The sequence below is a fragment of the Monodelphis domestica genome, chromosome 2 (assembly GCF_027887165.1).
Source record: "Monodelphis domestica isolate mMonDom1 chromosome 2, mMonDom1.pri, whole genome shotgun sequence".
Classification (NCBI taxonomy): Eukaryota; Metazoa; Chordata; class Mammalia; order Didelphimorphia; family Didelphidae; genus Monodelphis; species Monodelphis domestica.
In genome coordinates, this window is record NC_077228.1 from 278,535,995 (window position 1) to 278,554,864 (window position 18,870).

Here is an 18,870-nt window from a genome sequence, read left to right on the forward strand (position 1 = left end):
CTACATAGACTTGTAGGAGATGTGCTGCTGTGTACTGGTTTCCTATCCTACCTTGGTCCTTTCAATCAGAGCTTTAGGACCTTTTTGCTTAAAGAACAATGGGAAGTTGAAATGAGAATTCGGAAAATTCCATTCACTGAAAACTTAAACCTGATTTCCATGTTGGTGGATCCTCCAACAGTAAGTTTTAGTATCCTAATCATCCCTTTTGGATTTGAATTTATTTCTTAGGTTTTTATATTATCATAGAATTAAGAATAAAATAATAACTTATACTAGTTTATAATCCTTTGTTCCTTTATAGTTATAAGGTCCTTTACATACATTATATCATTTGATACAAGTAGACTTGAGATAGACAATGCAAATGTTACTATCTGATCTTCATGTCTTTGCATGTGACATAGGCCATCTCCTTACTTTTAATGTCTTCTCTTCTTGTCTTCATCTCATCCGCAAGAGTCAGCTCAAACATCTTCTATTTCAAGTGTTTCAATTTCAGCTCAAATGCAAGGGTCTTCCCACCTTATTGGCTAGCTGGTTCTTAATTGTACATGTTTGTCTTTTTATATTTATTCTGTATATACTTATATGTGCACATATACATCTGTACTTTATATATATGTATGTATGTGTATATATATATATATATATATATACACATACATACATACTTGTCTCCCAGTTGGAAAATAAAAGAGAATTAGGACTGTATAATTCATTGTATTTGAATCCCGAGTGCTTAGCACTATCAAGGCACCACGCCATTCTTTTAGTCAGATTCACATCCCTAGAATTTATCCTCAACTCTCCACTTACCCTCAACCCCCTTATTGAATCAGTTTCTAAATCCTGGTGAATCTAATGCTACAAAATATTTTATATCTGTTCCCTTCCCAACACTTACCTGGCTATCCATTTTGGTCTTGTTCAAAGGGAAGGGCCCCTCCTACCTGTTGTCAGAGGTATTGAAAAACAAATGGCATAAAATAAGGTGAGCAAACTGTTCCTATTTCATCATCATCATCTCTCTGCTGTTTCCTTGGAAAAAAATCAGGTAGCCTGCCACAATTCCTATACCAACATCTCTTTTATTTGATGGGGGCCAGGAGAAAGCATAAAATGTAATTAAATGCTTTATTTTCTGCCCCTACATTCTTTGACTTTTATAGATGGTGCCCTTTTCCCCATAGGTTTGGTTCATTTCCTGATTCTGAGAACAATACTGTCCCTAGGTTAGATGAACATAAGAAGCCCAGGTCAATAGGTGACCAGTTTAGCATCAAATCTATCTTGCCATGGGTCCTGTTCAGATCTTGGCCATCCAGAGTTATGTATTGTCCCTGCCTTGTAACCCTGTAATTGAAACACTGTGGACTAAATTTCCTACTCCTATAATTAGGCTCCCTGAATTTTTATTCCTAAGGCCTTTTTCTGGACCTCCAAGATACTAATTTGCTGCCTGCCTAGATGTTGGCCAGTTGCCTACCATTTGTAACTCCTTTGAGTTTTTGCCCCATCTTACTTGAAGAGACAAGATACCCTGGATTTTAAAGTTGATTTGTTCTATTGACTAACACTTTGAATAATTAAACTCTGATCTCACTCCAGTGTTCCAATACCTAGCTTTTGCTAAATGATCAAGTACTGTATGATCTTCCAGGCATCTCAGGCTTATCACATCTGGCCAATCCTGCTACTTATTGCAGTGAAGAGCTCCATCTGTTTTCCATCTCTACTCTCATCTCACTCCAGTGTTCCAATACCTAGCTTTTACTAGTTATAAAGTACTGTATGATCTTCCAGGCATTTGGAGCTTCTCTCATCTGGCCCATCCTGCTACTTATTTCAGAGAAGAGCTCCATCTGTATTCCATCTCTTGACTAGTCTTGCATGCATAAAATGGGAAAAGGAAATATGGAAGTCAGAGGGAGATTGTTTTGCTTCTAGAGATTTGTTTTGTCAACAGATTTTCAGCAATTAATCTATTCTTAGAAGTGTATACTCATAATATGCCAGCTAGTCCCTTCGTAATTTGAAAAAGTAAATGAAACTCAGAATAACCAACTTCCTTCAAGAAGAAAGCTTTTCTATTAGGAAGACCAGGCTCAATTCAATTTCTTTCATTTTGCCATGAGATAAAGATATTGCCATCATCATCCCACAATGCCTTCCTTAACAGTCTGTGAGAACACTCTAGGGAAAGATAAGTTTTAGTCTGAGGTATTTGAGAGAATGATCTTGAAATTACTATTTTTGGAAAAATTAATATTTTTCCATTGAAATTTATAGATTGATTTTTTCAAAGTGCAAAACATATATAGTTTAGAAGAGAGAAAATCCATTGGACTATTTTGCTTTTTAAAAAGCCTTTAAAATTGATAGTGCTATTTTTATTGTTAGCAACAATTTTACAGTTTTATCCATGTGCCCTAGTAATTTTATCCAGTTAAAACCATTGAATTCTGAAATAATGTTCTGTTTTCTCTGATTTAGATTGGTGAATGGGGACTACAGGGACTGCCTGGAGATGACCTCTCAATTCAAAATGGTATCATTGTGACTAAGGCAACCCGATATCCACTGTTGATAGACCCTCAAACTCAAGGCAAAACTTGGATTAAATCAAAAGAAAAAGATTTTGATTTACAGGTAGGGTTCAAGAGAATGGAATGTTGATTTTCCCCAATAATCTGGACTTTCTATTAAATATACCTGCCATAGAGCTGCCAGCCTCAGCAGTTCCAAACACTCAAGTGGTATATCTTTTCTTGGCATTACATTTGTGTGGTACTTTACAGGTTTCTAGGTACATACACACACACACACACACACACACACACACACACACACACACACATACACGCACACACACACATGCACACACACACACACACATCATTTCATTTGATCCTTAACATAATTCTGAGAAACAGAATAGATTTATTCATCTTGATTTATAGAGCCTACAGAGGAAACTGAGGCACAAAGAACTTGTTAGTGCAACTGGACAGCAGAATAAACTGAATGGCTCCTAGATTCTTGCTCTTACCTGCCTGATTTCCCAGGAAGGCGACATCATCACAGTGCCTTCACTTAAGAAGGATAAGAGCCAAGAGATACAGTGGTCAGTAGGGCGTTTCTATTTTCAAAAGGAATGGGAATTCCTACTTGTTCATTCCAGAAGAGCCACAATGAGAGACAGAAATTGAATTCTGTATTTCTCTGAGTAGTATTTCTTCTTCACTGGTCACCTCAATTTCCGCAGTGTTAATATCCAATCTAGACCCTTACCAGTAAGATGACATTTAAGAAGAGAATGAGGAGTAAGTGAAGAAATCAGAGGAGGTATGTTAAGAAAAAAATTCAGTTAGCTGGCTTTTTACAAAGAATAAAACTGTGATATCAACTTCAATATGTTCTAGGTAACACTAATGATCACAATATTTATTTGTATAGTACCATAAGGCTTTACATAGTGCTTTGCATATATTATTTCAATTCCTTTTCACAATATTCCATGAGGTAGGTAGTATTATTATCTTCATTTGGGATGAGGAAAATGGAGCTGGGAAAGTTTGCCTAGAATCAAAAAATTAGTAAGAGTCTGAGGCCATATTTGAACTCGGGTCTTCATGATTCTACCTTCAACACTCTTATAACCTACATCTAGCTGTCCCAAACAGTTGATATTAACAAGGATTAGCCTGACTCAGATCATCTCTCTAATTCCCCAGTCATTCTGGGTTCTAATCCTCATGTAACAGCGCTTTACATTTTTAAAAGTAAGTTAGTAATGTTTGTAATTCATTCCTCACTTTAGAAGTTTATGTGACTGTAGGTAGCCATCATACTTGTATAAATGCCTTTGCTGGCCTAACCAACAATGGTTCTTTCCTGATTCAACAGATATCCCTTGAGACACAGCACATCATCTACTCAGCTATGAAGGTGATCTCAAAACTCAGGCTGACCATGTCAGACTCCTCCCCTCTGCCCAAACTACCCAATAAACTTCAGTGGCTCCCTCTTGCCTCTAGGATCAAATACAAAATGCTCTGTTGGGTATTCAAAACCTTTAATAGCCAACCCCTCTCCTACCTTTCCAATCTTCTTATACACTCCTTCCCCATCCTATTTAACTCACTTCTTTGAGCACAAGGACTGTCTTTTCCTTTCTCTGTATCTTCCCTGCTTAGCATAGTGCCTGGCACATAGTAGACACTTAATAATATTTATTAACTGGATGACTTGGACACTTAGATGTCAGGTGTTTTAACAGTAGCAAACAGAATTTGAAGCCACAGTCTCCTCCAGGCCCTAGGATTCCCAGTACAGCTAACTTGACCAACCAGAGTTCTCAGTATTGAGGCCAATGGTTGGAGTTGGATAACCCAGCCCCACTGTCTCACTAGAGGGAAAGGTGTGTCTATTGCATCACTTCATCCAGATCACTTGAGGCAGTGGTGCTTGGTCAGTGGAAAAGGAGTCAGACCACATGTTCCCACAGTCATACCATAAATATTATTAGCATGTGCTATGAAAAGAAATATATTCTTTCTCCTATTTGGCTTTTGCTATTTCTGCATAACATAATATGGGGAACAATTATATTCTAGGAAATAATAAGACATAAGGGCCAGATTTTTCTAGGCAAAAAAATTCAGAAAAATAAGTACATCATCCATTTAATGAAAATGAAGGTTCACTAGCTGCTTTTTTACAAGGTATGAGGACCAATAAGTCCTCTCACCTAAGAGTACCACTTCATTCTACCAAGACAGTGTTTCTGTCCTTTAAACCATTCTAAGAGAAAGAACGCAGAGCAATATGGTCTTTGGGCCAGGCCCAGTCGGTCATTTTCTTCAACCTTCTTATTGACTGCTGTCCAAAATTGCTCTTTTTGTTCTGGGTAAACATGGCTGTATTGTAGACATAGTACTCTACCTCTCCTCATCACCTATCAATATAGACTACCTCAAAAGGTCAAAAAAACCAAATTCATGTGAACAAAGGGACTCCACAGCAGGGCTCAGCGCTGAAGGTACATGGGATTTGGGCATTTCCACACTATAAGGGGGTGAAATAGCTTCCACCAAAATGAAAGCTGATCAACCCTCCCCCACTCCACTTACTGAGCCAGGGTGCTAGTCAGGGCCAGCACAAGCTAGATAGAATCAGTGAGTGAGCGGGGGCTGAGGTGCACCTCTAGGTCCTTGACATCTGACTAAGACCATCAATGACCTACCCCTGAGAGCAGCTAAACTTGACACCCCAGCAGGCTAAAGAGCACAGACCTTGAACACAGAAATAGCACAGAGAAGGGCAGCAAACAGTAGAAGCTGCAGAGACTTGAGAGTTGGCCTCAGACAAAAACCATGCTCCTTACCTCCATGCACAGAGAGCCTGTCCTCTTCACTCAGAGTTCTGACTGGAAAGGGGAAGGAAAAAACAGCATAGTGATGGCAAACAATGCCCAGGAAAAAACAACTTCCCACCACCAAGAACAACAAGAAAAAGGCATTGACCCTGGATAATTTTTATGGTGAAAAAATCCAGACTACAGAGGAAATAGCAGCAGTAAAGGACAAACAAATAAATGCATCCAAACCTTCCAAAAAATGAAAATTGGCCACAAGCTCTTGAAGAATTTAAATTGGAGCTTATGAGAAAGATGGAAGAATTTTGACAAGAATGGTGGGAAATAGTTAAAAAAGAAAACAGTTTAAAAGACAGGAACTCCCAACTGGAGACCAAAATTAAACAACTGGAAGCCACAAAAAGCAGAATAGACCAAACTGAAAAGGAAAATCAAAAGACTATAGCAGAAAACCAGTCTAGAAAGACCAGAATTGGGCAATTGGAAGCCAATGATCTCACAAAACCGCAAGAATTAATAAAGCAAAGTAAAAAGACTGACAGAGTAAAAGGAAACATAAAATATCTCACTGACAAGATGATACAACCTGAAAACTATTCTCAGAGACAATTTGAGAATCATTGTTCTACCAGAAAACTCAGAAATAAACAGAAACCTTGACATCATTCTACAAGAAATTATCCAAGAAAACTGCCCTGATGTTCTTGAACAAGAGGGCAAAATAGACATTGAAAGAGTTCATTGAACACCCTCTACACTAATTCCTCAAAAAACAACACCCAGGAATCTAATTGCCAAATTCAAGAGCTTCCAAGCTAAGGAAAAAATTTTACAGGAAGCCAAAAAGAGATAATTCAGATATCAAGGAGCACCAATCAGGATCACAAAAGATCTGGCAGCTTCCACACTGAAGGACCACAAAGCTTGGAATATGATATTCAGAAAGGCAAGAGAATTGGGTCTTCAAGGATCATCTATCCATCAAAACTGACTATATACTGCCAGGGGAAAGTATGGGCATTCAACAAAATAGAAGATTTCCAAGTATTTGTAAAGAAAATACCACAACTAAGGGGGAAGTTTGATATCCAAACTTAAAAATCAAGAGAAACATGAAAAGGTAAATAAGAAAGAGAGGGAAAAGGGAAAAATGTTTTTTAATTTAAATTTTCTTCTTTAAGGGCTTCAATAAGATCAAATTGTTTATGGAAATGTTATTTGTAACTCTCAAAAATTATATTCACTATTATAGTAATTAGAAGAATTATTCATAGGCTGAGATTGAGGTAATAAGTGACCTAAGATGATATGCAAAAAAAGAAAAAGGGAAGGGGGAATAGGAGATGGCACCAAGAGAAACTTGAAGGAATAAGATAAATAGGATAATCTATATCACACAAAGAAGTGCATGGGAAAGGGGGCGGGGGAAGAATACTATTATGGGAAGGAGAGGAAGAGAGTGTTAATAGGTAATACTTAAACCTTAAATACTTAAAAGTTAAAATATCAGTGAAATCAGTTCTGAGAGGGGAGAGCATCTAGATCCATTGGTGTATCTAATTCTATCTTGCCCTACAGGGAAAGTGAGAAGGGGAAAACTAAGTGGGGAGAGGAGTACAAAAATGGAGGGAAAGAGAGGGGGAGGGAACCCTAAAAAAAGAAGAAGGGAACAAAAAAGGAGGGGGCAGAAAGGGAAGTATAATAAAGGTGGGGACTAAGGGGACTGATTAAAAACAAATACCTGGTTGAAAACGAAATAGCAAAAGAAGAAAGGGAAGAAATAGGAGAAGTATCAAAATGTTGGAGAATTTACAAGTGACAGTCATAACTCTGAACATGAATGGAACAAAGTCATCCATAAGATGAAAGCAAATAGCAGAGTGGATTAGAAACCAAAATCCTACCATATGTTGTCTACAAGAAACACAAATGAGGCAGGTAGACACACACAGGATAAGGATCAAAGACTGTAGCAAAATCTATAGGACCTCATCTGAGAAAAAGAAGGCAGGAGTTACAATCATGATATCTGAAAGCCAAAATAAAAATAGATCTGATTAAAAGAGATAGGGAAGGTAATTACATCCTGATAAAAGACAGTATACACAGTGAGGAAATATCAGTAATCAACATGTATGCACCAAATGCTATAGAATCTAAATTTCTAAAGGAAAAACTAGTGGAGTTGAAGGAGGAAATAGATAGTAAAACTATACTAGTAGGAGACCTGAACTGTCCTCTATTAAATGTAGATAAATCAAACCAAAAAATAAATAAGAAAGAGGTAACAGATGTGAATGAATTCTTGGAAAAATTAGAGTTCATATATATGTGGAGAAAAATAAATAGGGACAAAAAGAAATACAACTTTTCAGCAACACATGGTACATTCATAAAGATTGACCATGTACTAGGGCATAAAAACATGGTAAGTGCAAAAAAGCAGAAATGATAAAAGTAACCTTTTCAGATCATTGTGCAATAAAAATAATAATTAGTAAGGGTACAAGAAGACCAAATAAAAATTAGTTGTTAATTAAATAATATGATTCTCCAAAATTGATTAAAGAACAAATCATAGAAACAATTAATAATTTCATTGAAGAAAATGACAGTTATGAGACATCCTTTCAAAATCTATGGGATGCAGCCAAAGCAGTGTTCAGGGGGAAATCTGTATCCTTGAGTTCATATATTAACAAATTAGGGAGGGCAGAGGTCAATGAATTGGGCATGCAAATCAAAACACTTGAAAGGGAACAAATTAAAAATCCACATATGAAAAATAAATTAGAGATTCCAAAAATTAAAGTAGAAATTAATAAAATCAAAAGTAAAAGAACTATTGGATTAATAAATAAGACTAGAAGCTGGTTATTTTGAAAAAACAAATAAAATTGATAAAGTACTGGTCAGTCTAATAAAAAAAAGGAAAGAAGAAAACCAAATTGACATGAAAAGGGAGTCCTCACCTCTAATGAAGAGGAAATTAAGGGAATCATTAAAAACTAGTTTGCCCAAATATATGGCAATAAATATGGCAATCTAGGTGATAGGAATGAATATTTATAAAAATACAAATTACCTAGATTAATAGAAGAAGAAATAGAATAGAAATAATCCTGTATCAGAAAAAAAGAAATTGAACAAGCCATCAAGGAACTCCCTAAGAAAGAATTCCCAGGGCCTGATGGACTCACAAGTGAATTCTATCAAACATTTAAAGAACTAATCCCAGTACTATACAAACTATTTGACATAATAAGCAAAGAAGGAGTTCTACCAAATTCCTTTTATGACATAAATATGTTACTGATTCCAAATCCAGGCAGGTCAAAAACAGAGAAAGAAGACTATAGTCCAATCTCCTTAATGAATATAGATGCAAAAATCTTAAATAGAATACTAGCAAAAAGACTCCAGCAAGTGATCAAGAGGGTTATTCATTATGATCAGGTAGGATTTATACCAGGAATGCAAGGATGATTCAATATTAGGAAAATGATCTACATAACTGACCATATCAACAAACAAACCAACAAAAACCACATGATTGTCTCAATAGATGCAGAAAAAGCCTTTGACAAAATACAACACTCATTCCTATTGAAAACACTAGAAAGTAAAGAAGAGAAGGGCCTTTCCTAAAAATAATAAACAGTATATATCTAAAACCATCAGCAAACATCATATGCAATGGGGAGAAACTAGAAGCCTTCCCAGTAAGATCAGGAGTGAAACAAGGATTCCTATTATCACCTCTATTATTTAACATTGTACTAGAAACACCAGCAGTAGCAATTAGAGAAGAAAAAGAAATCGAAGGTATTAAAATAGGTAATGAGGAGACCAAGCTAATACTGTTGGCAGATGATATAATGGTCTACTTAAAGAATCCTAGAGAATCAACTAAAAAGCTAGTAGAAATAATCAACAACTTTATCAAAGTTGCAGGTTACAAAATAAACCCACATAAATCATCAGCATTTTATATATTTCCAACACATCTCAACAGCAAGAGTTAGAAAAAAAATTCCATTTAAAATCACTCTAGACAATATAAAATACTTAGGAATCTATCTGCTGAGACAAATACAGGAACTATATGAACACAACTACAAAACACTCTACACACAATTAAAACCAGATCTAAACAATTGGAAAAACATTGATTGCTCATGGGTGGGACAAGCTAACATAATAAAAATGACAATCCTACCCAAATTAATTTACTTATTTAGTGCCATCCCCATTGAACTACCAAAAAACTTTTTTATTGAATTAGAAAAAATCATAACAAAGTTCATTTGGAAGAACAAAAGATCAAGGATATCCAGGGAAATTATGAAAAATAATGTAAAGGAAGGAAGACTTGCAGTCCCCAATCTCAAACTATATTATAAAGCAGTGGTTATCAAAACAATTTGGTACTGGCTAAGAGACAGAAAGGAGTATCAGTGGAATAGACTACAGGTAAATGACCTCAGCAGGACAGTCTTTGATAAGCCCAAAGATCCCAGTTTTGGGGACCAAAACCCACTATTTGATAAAAACTGCTGGGAGAATTGGAAGACAGTATGGGAGAGATTAGGTTTGGATCAACATCTCACCCCCTACACCAAGATAAACTCAGAATGGGTGAATTACCTGAATATAAAGAAGGAAACTATAAACAAATTAGGTGAACACAGAATGGTATACTTGTCAGATCTTTGGGAAAGGAAAGACTTTAAAACCAAGCAAGAGCTAGAAAGAAAGCACAAAATGTAAAATCAATAATTTTGATTACATCAAATTAAAAAGTTTTTGTACAAACAAAACTAATGCATCCAAAAATAGAAGGGAAGCAACAAATTGGGAAACAATCTTCATTACAAAAACCTCTGACAATGGTCTAATTGCTCAAATTCATAAAGAGTTAAACCAATTGTACAAAAAATCAAGCCATTCTCCAATTGATAAATGGGCAAGGGACATGAATAGGCAATTTTCAGTTAAAGAAATCAAAACTATTAATAAGCACATGAAAAAGTGTTCTAAATCTCTTATAATCAGAGAAATGCAAATCAAAACAACTCTGAGGTATCACCTCACACCTAGCAGATTGGTTAACATGACAGCAAAGGAAAGTAATGAATGCTGGAGGGGATGTGGCAAAGTTGAGACATTAATTCATTGCTGGTGGAGTTCTGAATTGATCGAACCATTCTGGAGGGCAATTTGGAACTATGCCCAAATGGCAATAAGAGACTGTCTTGCCTTTGATCCAACCATACCCCAAAGAGATAATAAGGAAAAAGACTTGTACAAGAATATTCATAGCTGCGCACTTTGTGGTGGCAAAAAAATGGAAAATTAGGGGATGCCCTTCAATTGGGGAATGACTGAACAAATTGTGGTATATGTTGGTGATGGAATACTATGGTGCTCAAAGGAATAATAAAGTGGAGGAATTCCATGGGAACTGGAACAACCTCCAGGAATTGACACAGAGTGAAAGGAGCAGAACCAGGAAAACATTGTACACAGAGCCTGATACGCTGTGGTACAGTCAAATGTAGTGGACTTCTCCATTAGTGGCAATGCAGTGATCCTGAACTACTTGGAGGAATCTAAGAGAAAAACCACTATCCACATTCAGAGGAAATACTGTGGTAGTAAAAACAGCAAAGAAAAACAACTGCTTGAATACATGGGTCGAAGGGATATGGTTGGGGTGTAGACTCTAAATGAACATTCTAGTGCAAACAACAACATGGAAATAGGTTCTGATCAAGGACGAAAGTAATACCCAATGAAATTGTGCGTCAGCAGCTGGAAGGGTGGGTGGAGGAGAGGGAGGGAAATCAAGTGATTATTGTAACAAAAAAAAAGAAAACAGTTCACTACTTAGTACATTGGGATTCGTTTGGATGGGGATGAGAAAAAGGGTTGTATTGGGACACAGTTCTAGGAATTAAAAATGGTCTCTTTGGGGCAGGGACATGTGATATTAGCTTGTGTTTGCAGTTGTCTTGAGAAGTGAAATCCTCATATTTGGATTTTCCCAGCCAAGGAGAGACTAATCTCAGGTCCTGGTATATTTCAGAGAGACATATGTAACAGAGGCAGTCTTGTGCATGTCCACATAACAGAATAGTTTGTGGACCCCACATTCTTTTGTAGAGGAGGGGAGATTTCCCTTGGCAGCAAGATCCAAAAATCTAGCCTTCTATGCAGGTAAAGGAGATTTCCTGGACAGCATCAGGCTTGGGAAACCCCAAGTTGGGTAGTTCTCAAGGTGGAAAATTTTGTGGTAAGACCTTCTAGATAAAGAAAGACATTTCCTGATATAGTACATTCCTTGAAGAAGAAATGAGATTGTCCATACCGTTCCCTAGTGGTGTGTTCATTGCTTAGAAAACAAAGTCAGTGAGTTATTTGGACATTACAAATTCCAATGTAAAGAGGATCTTTTGTTCAGCAATCCCAAAATACATTTCCTTTCTGGAAGGAATCTATACCATAGGGTATGAGTCTTGGAAGGACTATATAATGACCCTGTAGGAAAGTTAAGGCTCGTCCACCAGAATGTCAAAGAGTTGATAGAACAGCAACCTCGAGTATATTTCCCTTCTGAGGGAACAAATGGGCTATTTGAGAATTTTGTGTATGTATTTATTAACTCCTTTGCATTTTTTCTCTCTTCTTTCTTCTCTATGTGAGGAAATAAAAGTTTTCCTATCCATAATCTTTGCTACCTTTGAGTGCCTCAAGGTAGAGAATTTGGTGATGAGACTCAACAACCCTCGTTGCTTTGAAAATCTGATGTACTGTTATATACCATACGCAACCAAAGAGTTATCATGAGGCTTGACATTCCACCGATAGAAGGAAGAAATATAACTTCATTCTCTGCCTTCTATGGATTCTAAGGAAGATAAGACACTCATTTCTGCAAATATGCAAATCACCCCCTTTTGTAAATTGCTTTCTGTGTTTCATTTCAACAAACAAATATTCAAGCATGCTAACTTCTCTAGATCACTTTCTTAGTAAAATGTATGTGTTTGTAAATACAGATTTATGTTCCTAACAAATCTTTTGGTTTTCACTTAAGATTTGGTTTAAGTTCTTCTGCCATTTTTTTACATTAATGAATAATTTATTTTAAGGTGACATCTCTGAATCATAAATATTTCCGAAATCACTTAGAGGACTCCCTTTCTTTGGGACGACCCTTACTCATTGAGGATATACGTGAAGAATTGGATCCAGCTCTCGATAACGTATTGGAAAAGAATTTCATTAAATCAGGAACCACCTTCAAGGTTAGCTCCTAAGAAAGAACAATGGTGACATCTACTTATCCTTCAGAGTATAGCAACCAAAAAAGTCTTTCTGCTCTTATTTGGGTACAGAATACTTTTTAAATGTTTATATTTCAAATTGGTACTCAGAGGATTTCTGTTATTCAAATGGTAAATTACAGAAAAACTCAGGACTTCTCTCACAATAGGTATTTAATAAATGTTTGTTGAATTGAATGGATAATTCAAACCTACCAGTGAGGGCAAATGGGTTGTTTTGAGTAATCTTATTCAGAGGAAGAAAAATATGGGGGAAGGACAATACATTCTGAGATTCCCTCAAAAATTGTAAGCATTTGTTGAAGGTATATAGACTTGACCTTTTGAAGACATTCTGTGTCATGGTCTTCACAAACACCTTCATCTCTTCCCACAAGGAGTGCTGGAACTTTGGAGGGTAAGAGAGAATAATGATAGGAGACAAGGAGCAGAAGATAGGAGAAAACAGATGTGTTCTCCTTCTGGGCAGATTAAAGGGGGAGGGGGGTTCTGGTGGTTGTTTTAGTTTTATGATGGCTTTCTTGCGTTCTAGTACAACACTCTCCTTAAACAGCTGCATGGTCTGATTTGAATGTGTATATCACCTCGCCCCACACTCCCACCCAGCTAGCTCCCTTTCCAGCAATGACACAACTGCATACAGAAGGAATATATTTCTAGATTGTGTACAGAATTGTTAGCATCCAAATACACTGTCAAAATATAAATATTAATTAGAAAATATGTAATAGTAAGAACTAAAAGGTTGTTTTCACAGGCTATAATCAAATACAAAGTTAGATTTCTTCACTGTAGAGTTTATCTACAGAAAATGATTTGTTCTTTTTTTCTCTTCATTAATTTTTAATTTGATTGTGCTTCTATGCTAGGAACTATGGAATACTGTTCCGGATTATTGGTGATAATGGGAATTGTTCTCCATTAAGATGCTGCATTTTTGTTATTACTCATGCTGTTCTATCACCTCCATGATTTAGGATTTTTTTGGATAAAAGAGATACATCTTGCTTTGGCCCTCGGTTTCTTGACCTACTGCAGAATGAGGGCGATGTATTAGATAACCTATGGATATATGCTTGAGTCCTTTGATGTCCAATGATTTACTTTTAGGTTGATAAGTTAAAAGTTAGTTCACAGATGTCCTCATTAAAAAAAAAAAAAGTAGATTTATTCAGGAAAACCACTTTATGGGGATGTTTTTCATTTCCCCTGCCCCCAAGCCAAAGAGAATTGTGGGTTTTTCTTCTCTGGGGAGCTTTAAAAAACAGGCCCATTCTCAGTTGCTTTCGACGTGTTGACTGTAATCCTAATGAAGGGAGAGTGAGCTGCCAGTGGTTCTGGCCTAAGTCTTCTATGATACATTTGACATGAGAATATTCAGTGCTAAGACACTACTCGCATCTCTCATCTGAAGTAATCATAGAGCTGAGGAAAGCGAAGAGAATTCAAATTCCAGCCCAAATACTTACTGCCTATATAACCATGAAAAAGTCATTTAACCTTTCTGAAACTCTGTTTTCTCATCTCGAAAATGGAAATAATAATAATAATTATACTATCTACTTCACAATGTTGTTGTGAAGTACGTGTTTCAAAGATAGTTTAAATCAGGAGTTTTTTAACCTTTTTTGTACTGTGGACCCTTTCACAGGATAATATTTTTAAATGAATAAAAATAAAATATGTATGTAACAGTGACTCTCCCACTGCCTGAAAGCCAGTTGCTTTATATTTTATCCCACCCCAGGGTTCTATAGTTCCCTTAAGAGCTAGTATAGGAGTAGATAAGCTCTGCCATTAACTCAAGCCTCCAATTACAGTGTTCCTTTGTAGGATGGGTCCCCATGCCCCAGTTCCATTTAATCACCAGTGGTCAAATTAGATTTTACAAAAGAATATTTACTTCAAAGGCATAATAATTATACAAGCATACACCTTAATGCCTTGAAACACATGTTCCTCACCCCACCCCAGCCCCATCATTCCCCAGTGCCCACTACCACTACCTATTACTCCAGGTAAGAGGAGATTTGGGTTCCCAGCTTGACTCATCTATATAATAGAGTCCCAAGTTCCAATCCAAAGGCCCCAGGCCTGGTTCTCAGGGTCACAGGCCGGGGTGGGGTGGGGGTGGGGGTGGGGGGTCAGACTTTCCCCCAATCTCAGTCAGCTCATGATGTAAGTGAACTTTTACCCTGTCTGGACACCAGGCAGAGGAGAGTGTTCCAAGCTGCCTGTTTTTACAGACATAGCCTGTTCTGGCTCTGCAACCAATTGGAAGAGGCTATTCCCACCTCTGTGAGAGGGGAAAACAGGTTATCTTGGCCCAGAGCCTCTAAGCTACCACCATGTCAGGTGCTCCAAAGGATTCTCCAAAGCTCCTATTACTCAGGAGATTAAAAAAAAAACTACTGAAAATAAAGATGCATTTTTTCCCATCCAAGTTCATAGGCCATCTAAAAGCTATCCACAGATGCTGTCCAAGATGTCACATCAAAGAATAGATGTGTCCTTTGGTTTGCCTTATTCACTGACAATTTCACTTCAGATTTATTCTGTTTCCTTGTTTTCAAGGACCATGCCCAAATACTCCTGAATTAATAACTGCCCCAATGTTATCAAACTCCAAAAATAAAGATTCTGTATATTCCAATTTGAATCTAAAGCTATCGTGTTTCTTATTTGTTGTAGGTCAAGGTTGGTGACAAAGAATGTGAAATCATGGATACATTTAAACTTTATATAACAACTAAGCTTCCAAACCCTGCATTCACACCTGAGATTAATGCTAAAACATCAGTCATTGATTTTACTGTTACAATGAAAGGACTTGAGAATCAGTTACTGAGAAGAGTAATTCTTACAGAGAAACAGGTAATCAGCCTCTTAAGTTAAGAATATGTTTGCAATAAAATGGATATATTTAAAAGAAAACATGGAAAAACTAAATGTATAGAAAAGAAAAAAGTACTTAAGTCAAAACTTACTGCCTACTGTTGTCTTAGAAACATTTCTCTTCCAATTCTATGTCAACTAACACATTTTCTTATTACCTCTGCCCACTGCTTTTCTTCTTCTGCATACCCACCCCCTCTGAGGTTTATGTAGGTTGACTCCAGTGCCTAAAACATCCTTATTTAGATAAATTCCCTTGTGGCACCTAGTACCTTCACCACAATAATGTCCTTGGCAGGGAAAGTTCCTTTGGAATGATCGTATAGCCATCTTTATAGGCTTCAAATTTCCATTTTTCCATGTGGGATACATAATAGATACATGTAGCTCTGCCTCTCATTTTAAATAAATGGAATTTAGATCAGAGCTGGAAGCCTTTTTTTTCATCTCAAGTATCACTGACCAACAAGGAAAAATGAAGACTGCAATGAAGTAAAAATCAAATTCATGGGAGCAGGATTCAATTATCTTTTTTTAAAGAAGCAGTAGAAGGAGGAGAAGGGAAAAGAAAGGGAAGAGAGAAAAGGAGATAAGAGGAGAAAGAGAGAGAACCATCATATGTGGAAAAAGAAAGTTATGTAAAGAAGAGACTAGTGGAAGAACTACACAGGTGGAAAGAAGATACAGGCAACAAGCAAAAAGAGAAAGAGGATTCATAGATTTTTTTTTTTAATCTATCAGGTTGGTTTAAAAAGAAAAAAAATTTTCCTAGTTTTAGGAGTTGGTTAGTTTTCTTAGAGGTAGGAGTATGAAAAGTAGATGCCCTAAGAAAAAGAACACTGAGCCCAACAGTCCAAAGGCCCCAAGTCCTTGTCCCTTCTCTGCCCATAACTAGCTGTATGACCCTGAGCAAGAAATAATAGATTAGAATGTTGCTAAGTTACCTTCAAATTCTAAAATTATGATTTTGTGGTAGGGCATGCTACAAAATACAACATAAAAGCTTCATATGGATTAATAAAACCATTGATTGACCATGCTCCATTTGATTGGTGAAAATGAGAAAATTATCCTACTCAATGTAGGATATCCTACTCAACAAAAAAGTAACATTTAAAAAGAAGGAAAGGGGTAATTCTAGCTCACAATTTTTACTCTCAGCCTTGTATCTTAGACACTTGGACCAAATTAAAAAAAAAAAACACTTATATGAGAGGTACCATAGCATAATGGAAAAAGAGTTGACCTTGGAATCAGAAAGACTTGGGTTCCAGTCCCCCACATTTGACACACTCTAGCCAAGATACCCAACCTCTCAGTACTCTAAGACTGTAAGTTGCAGAAATGTGCTCTCCTACATTAGGAGAGAAGGTTTCTCATTGGGAGGAAACATGGGTCCAGGCTCCATCCCTTCCCTGACACCAACCATAAAAGAATGTAGGACTTATCACACTAAATCAGAAAAAAAGCAGAGAATAAAAATGTCTTCATATATGATTTGGTCAACCCTATCATGAAAAATAAAGTCCAGTTGGGTAGTCAATACAGGTATTATCTCTGAACCCATGTTTATAGTGTTCTGCTAGCCATTGTAAAACACACAGCATAGTGTAATTGGAGAGAAAAATCCACTCAATTAGGAGTAAGTAAGCCTTGATTTTAGTCCCAGCTCTGCCACTAAATATCTGTGAGCAAGTTATAGCCACTCTGGGCTTCATCTGTTAAATGAGGAAATTGAGAGGTGCCTTCCAGCCCTAAGATTCTTGGATGCTATGATATCTTTTTTTTATTCTTGAGTTTTGAGTTCCATTATGTTAGCATTGACTTTGAAATTTTAATTATCAAATTAACTATAATTCTTCAACTGCTCTTTATCCTCAAACCTTCTAAGGCTCTGTCTAAGGCAAGGGGAGGGATAACAAAGGGCATAGCAAGTCATTAGAGAGCAAGTTATTCTCTGAGCTATGAAGGCAATGAGACAGAGCAGAATCACCACAGGTTCCCACTGTTTTAAATTGTATGACAAAATAGCAAACTAATTCATTTTATATTTACCAAAGCTTCAAAGTTAAAATTATTTGGAAATTTTTCTGTAGTAACAGCCCTCTTCATTTCTTATGGCCTTTCTTGTGTTCATCCCTTTCTACTCACTCTTGGCTATAGTCTTGTTTCAGGTAACCTTATACACTGGAACAAACATCAGACCAGAGGCCATAGGTTCAGAAATTCAGAGCTAGAAAGGGCCTCAAAGTGTTAGGAATCCAGTGCCCCCACAATCTTACATATGTGGAAACTGAAGCACAGGGAGCTTTTAGTTGACTTGCCAGAATCATAGAGCCAGTATGTACCCAAAGTAGGATCTCCTTGACTTCCCTAGACCTCATTACTCCTCTGGATAAGGTCCAAGTTTTAGACCTGGATCTACTACTTAGTAATTGGGCGACTGAGCAAGTTTCTTCTCAGGTCCTTCCAATTTGGAATTGTGCCCAAAGGGCTTTAAAAGAATGTATGCCTTTTGATCCAGCAATACCACTACTAGCTTTGTATCCCAAACAGATAAAAAGAAAAATGGGGATGGAGCTGTTTGTACAAAAATATTTATAGCTGTGCTTTTTGTGGTGGCAAAAAATTGGAAACTGAGGATTGTCCCTCAGTTGGGGAATAGCTAAACAAATTGTGGCATATAATGGCAATGGAATACTATTGTGCTATAAGGAATGATGAACTGCTTGATTTCTATAAGAATTGGAAGGACCTGCACAAACTGATGTGGAGTGGAATAAGTACAATCAGGAGATTATAAACAGTTAACTGAAACATTATAGGACAATCAAATGTGATAGACTTTTACTAATAGCAATGCAATGATCTAGGACAATTCTGAGGGACTTATGAAAAGAATGCTATCCACAGCAAGAGAAAGAACTATTGGAATAGGAATGAAGATGAAAACATATGACATCTCTTATTTATTTGGGTATATGATTTGGGATTTGGGTTTTAAAAGATTATTACAAAAATGAATAATATGGAAATAGGATTTGAGTGATAATACATGTACAACCCAGTGGAATTGCTTGTCAGCTCCTGGAGGGGGGAGAGAAGAGGGGAAGGAGACAACATGAATCGTGTAACCTTGAAAAACTTATGTGTAGATTTATTACTGGAATAAAATAAAGAAAAAAATTTTTAAAGCTGAGGTCCTTCATTTCTAAAATGACTAGACTTTTCTAAATGGCCATCTCT

The 18,870-nt window shown here is 36.7% G+C and overlaps 1 protein-coding gene across 2 annotated transcripts in view; it reads left to right on the forward strand.

Moving 5' to 3' along the window:
* Positions 1 to 18,870, forward strand: part of DNAH8 (dynein axonemal heavy chain 8) — a 491,513-nt gene that overhangs the window by 391,815 nt on the left and 80,828 nt on the right. For both annotated transcript variants that reach the window (XM_016431041.2, XM_016431044.2), the window contains 4 exons: positions 9 to 180; positions 2,497 to 2,652; positions 12,535 to 12,690; positions 15,421 to 15,603. In XM_016431041.2, the coding sequence (XP_016286527.1) occupies positions 9 to 180; positions 2,497 to 2,652; positions 12,535 to 12,690; positions 15,421 to 15,603 (667 nt within the window). The remainder of the gene's footprint in view (positions 1 to 8; positions 181 to 2,496; positions 2,653 to 12,534; positions 12,691 to 15,420; positions 15,604 to 18,870) is intronic.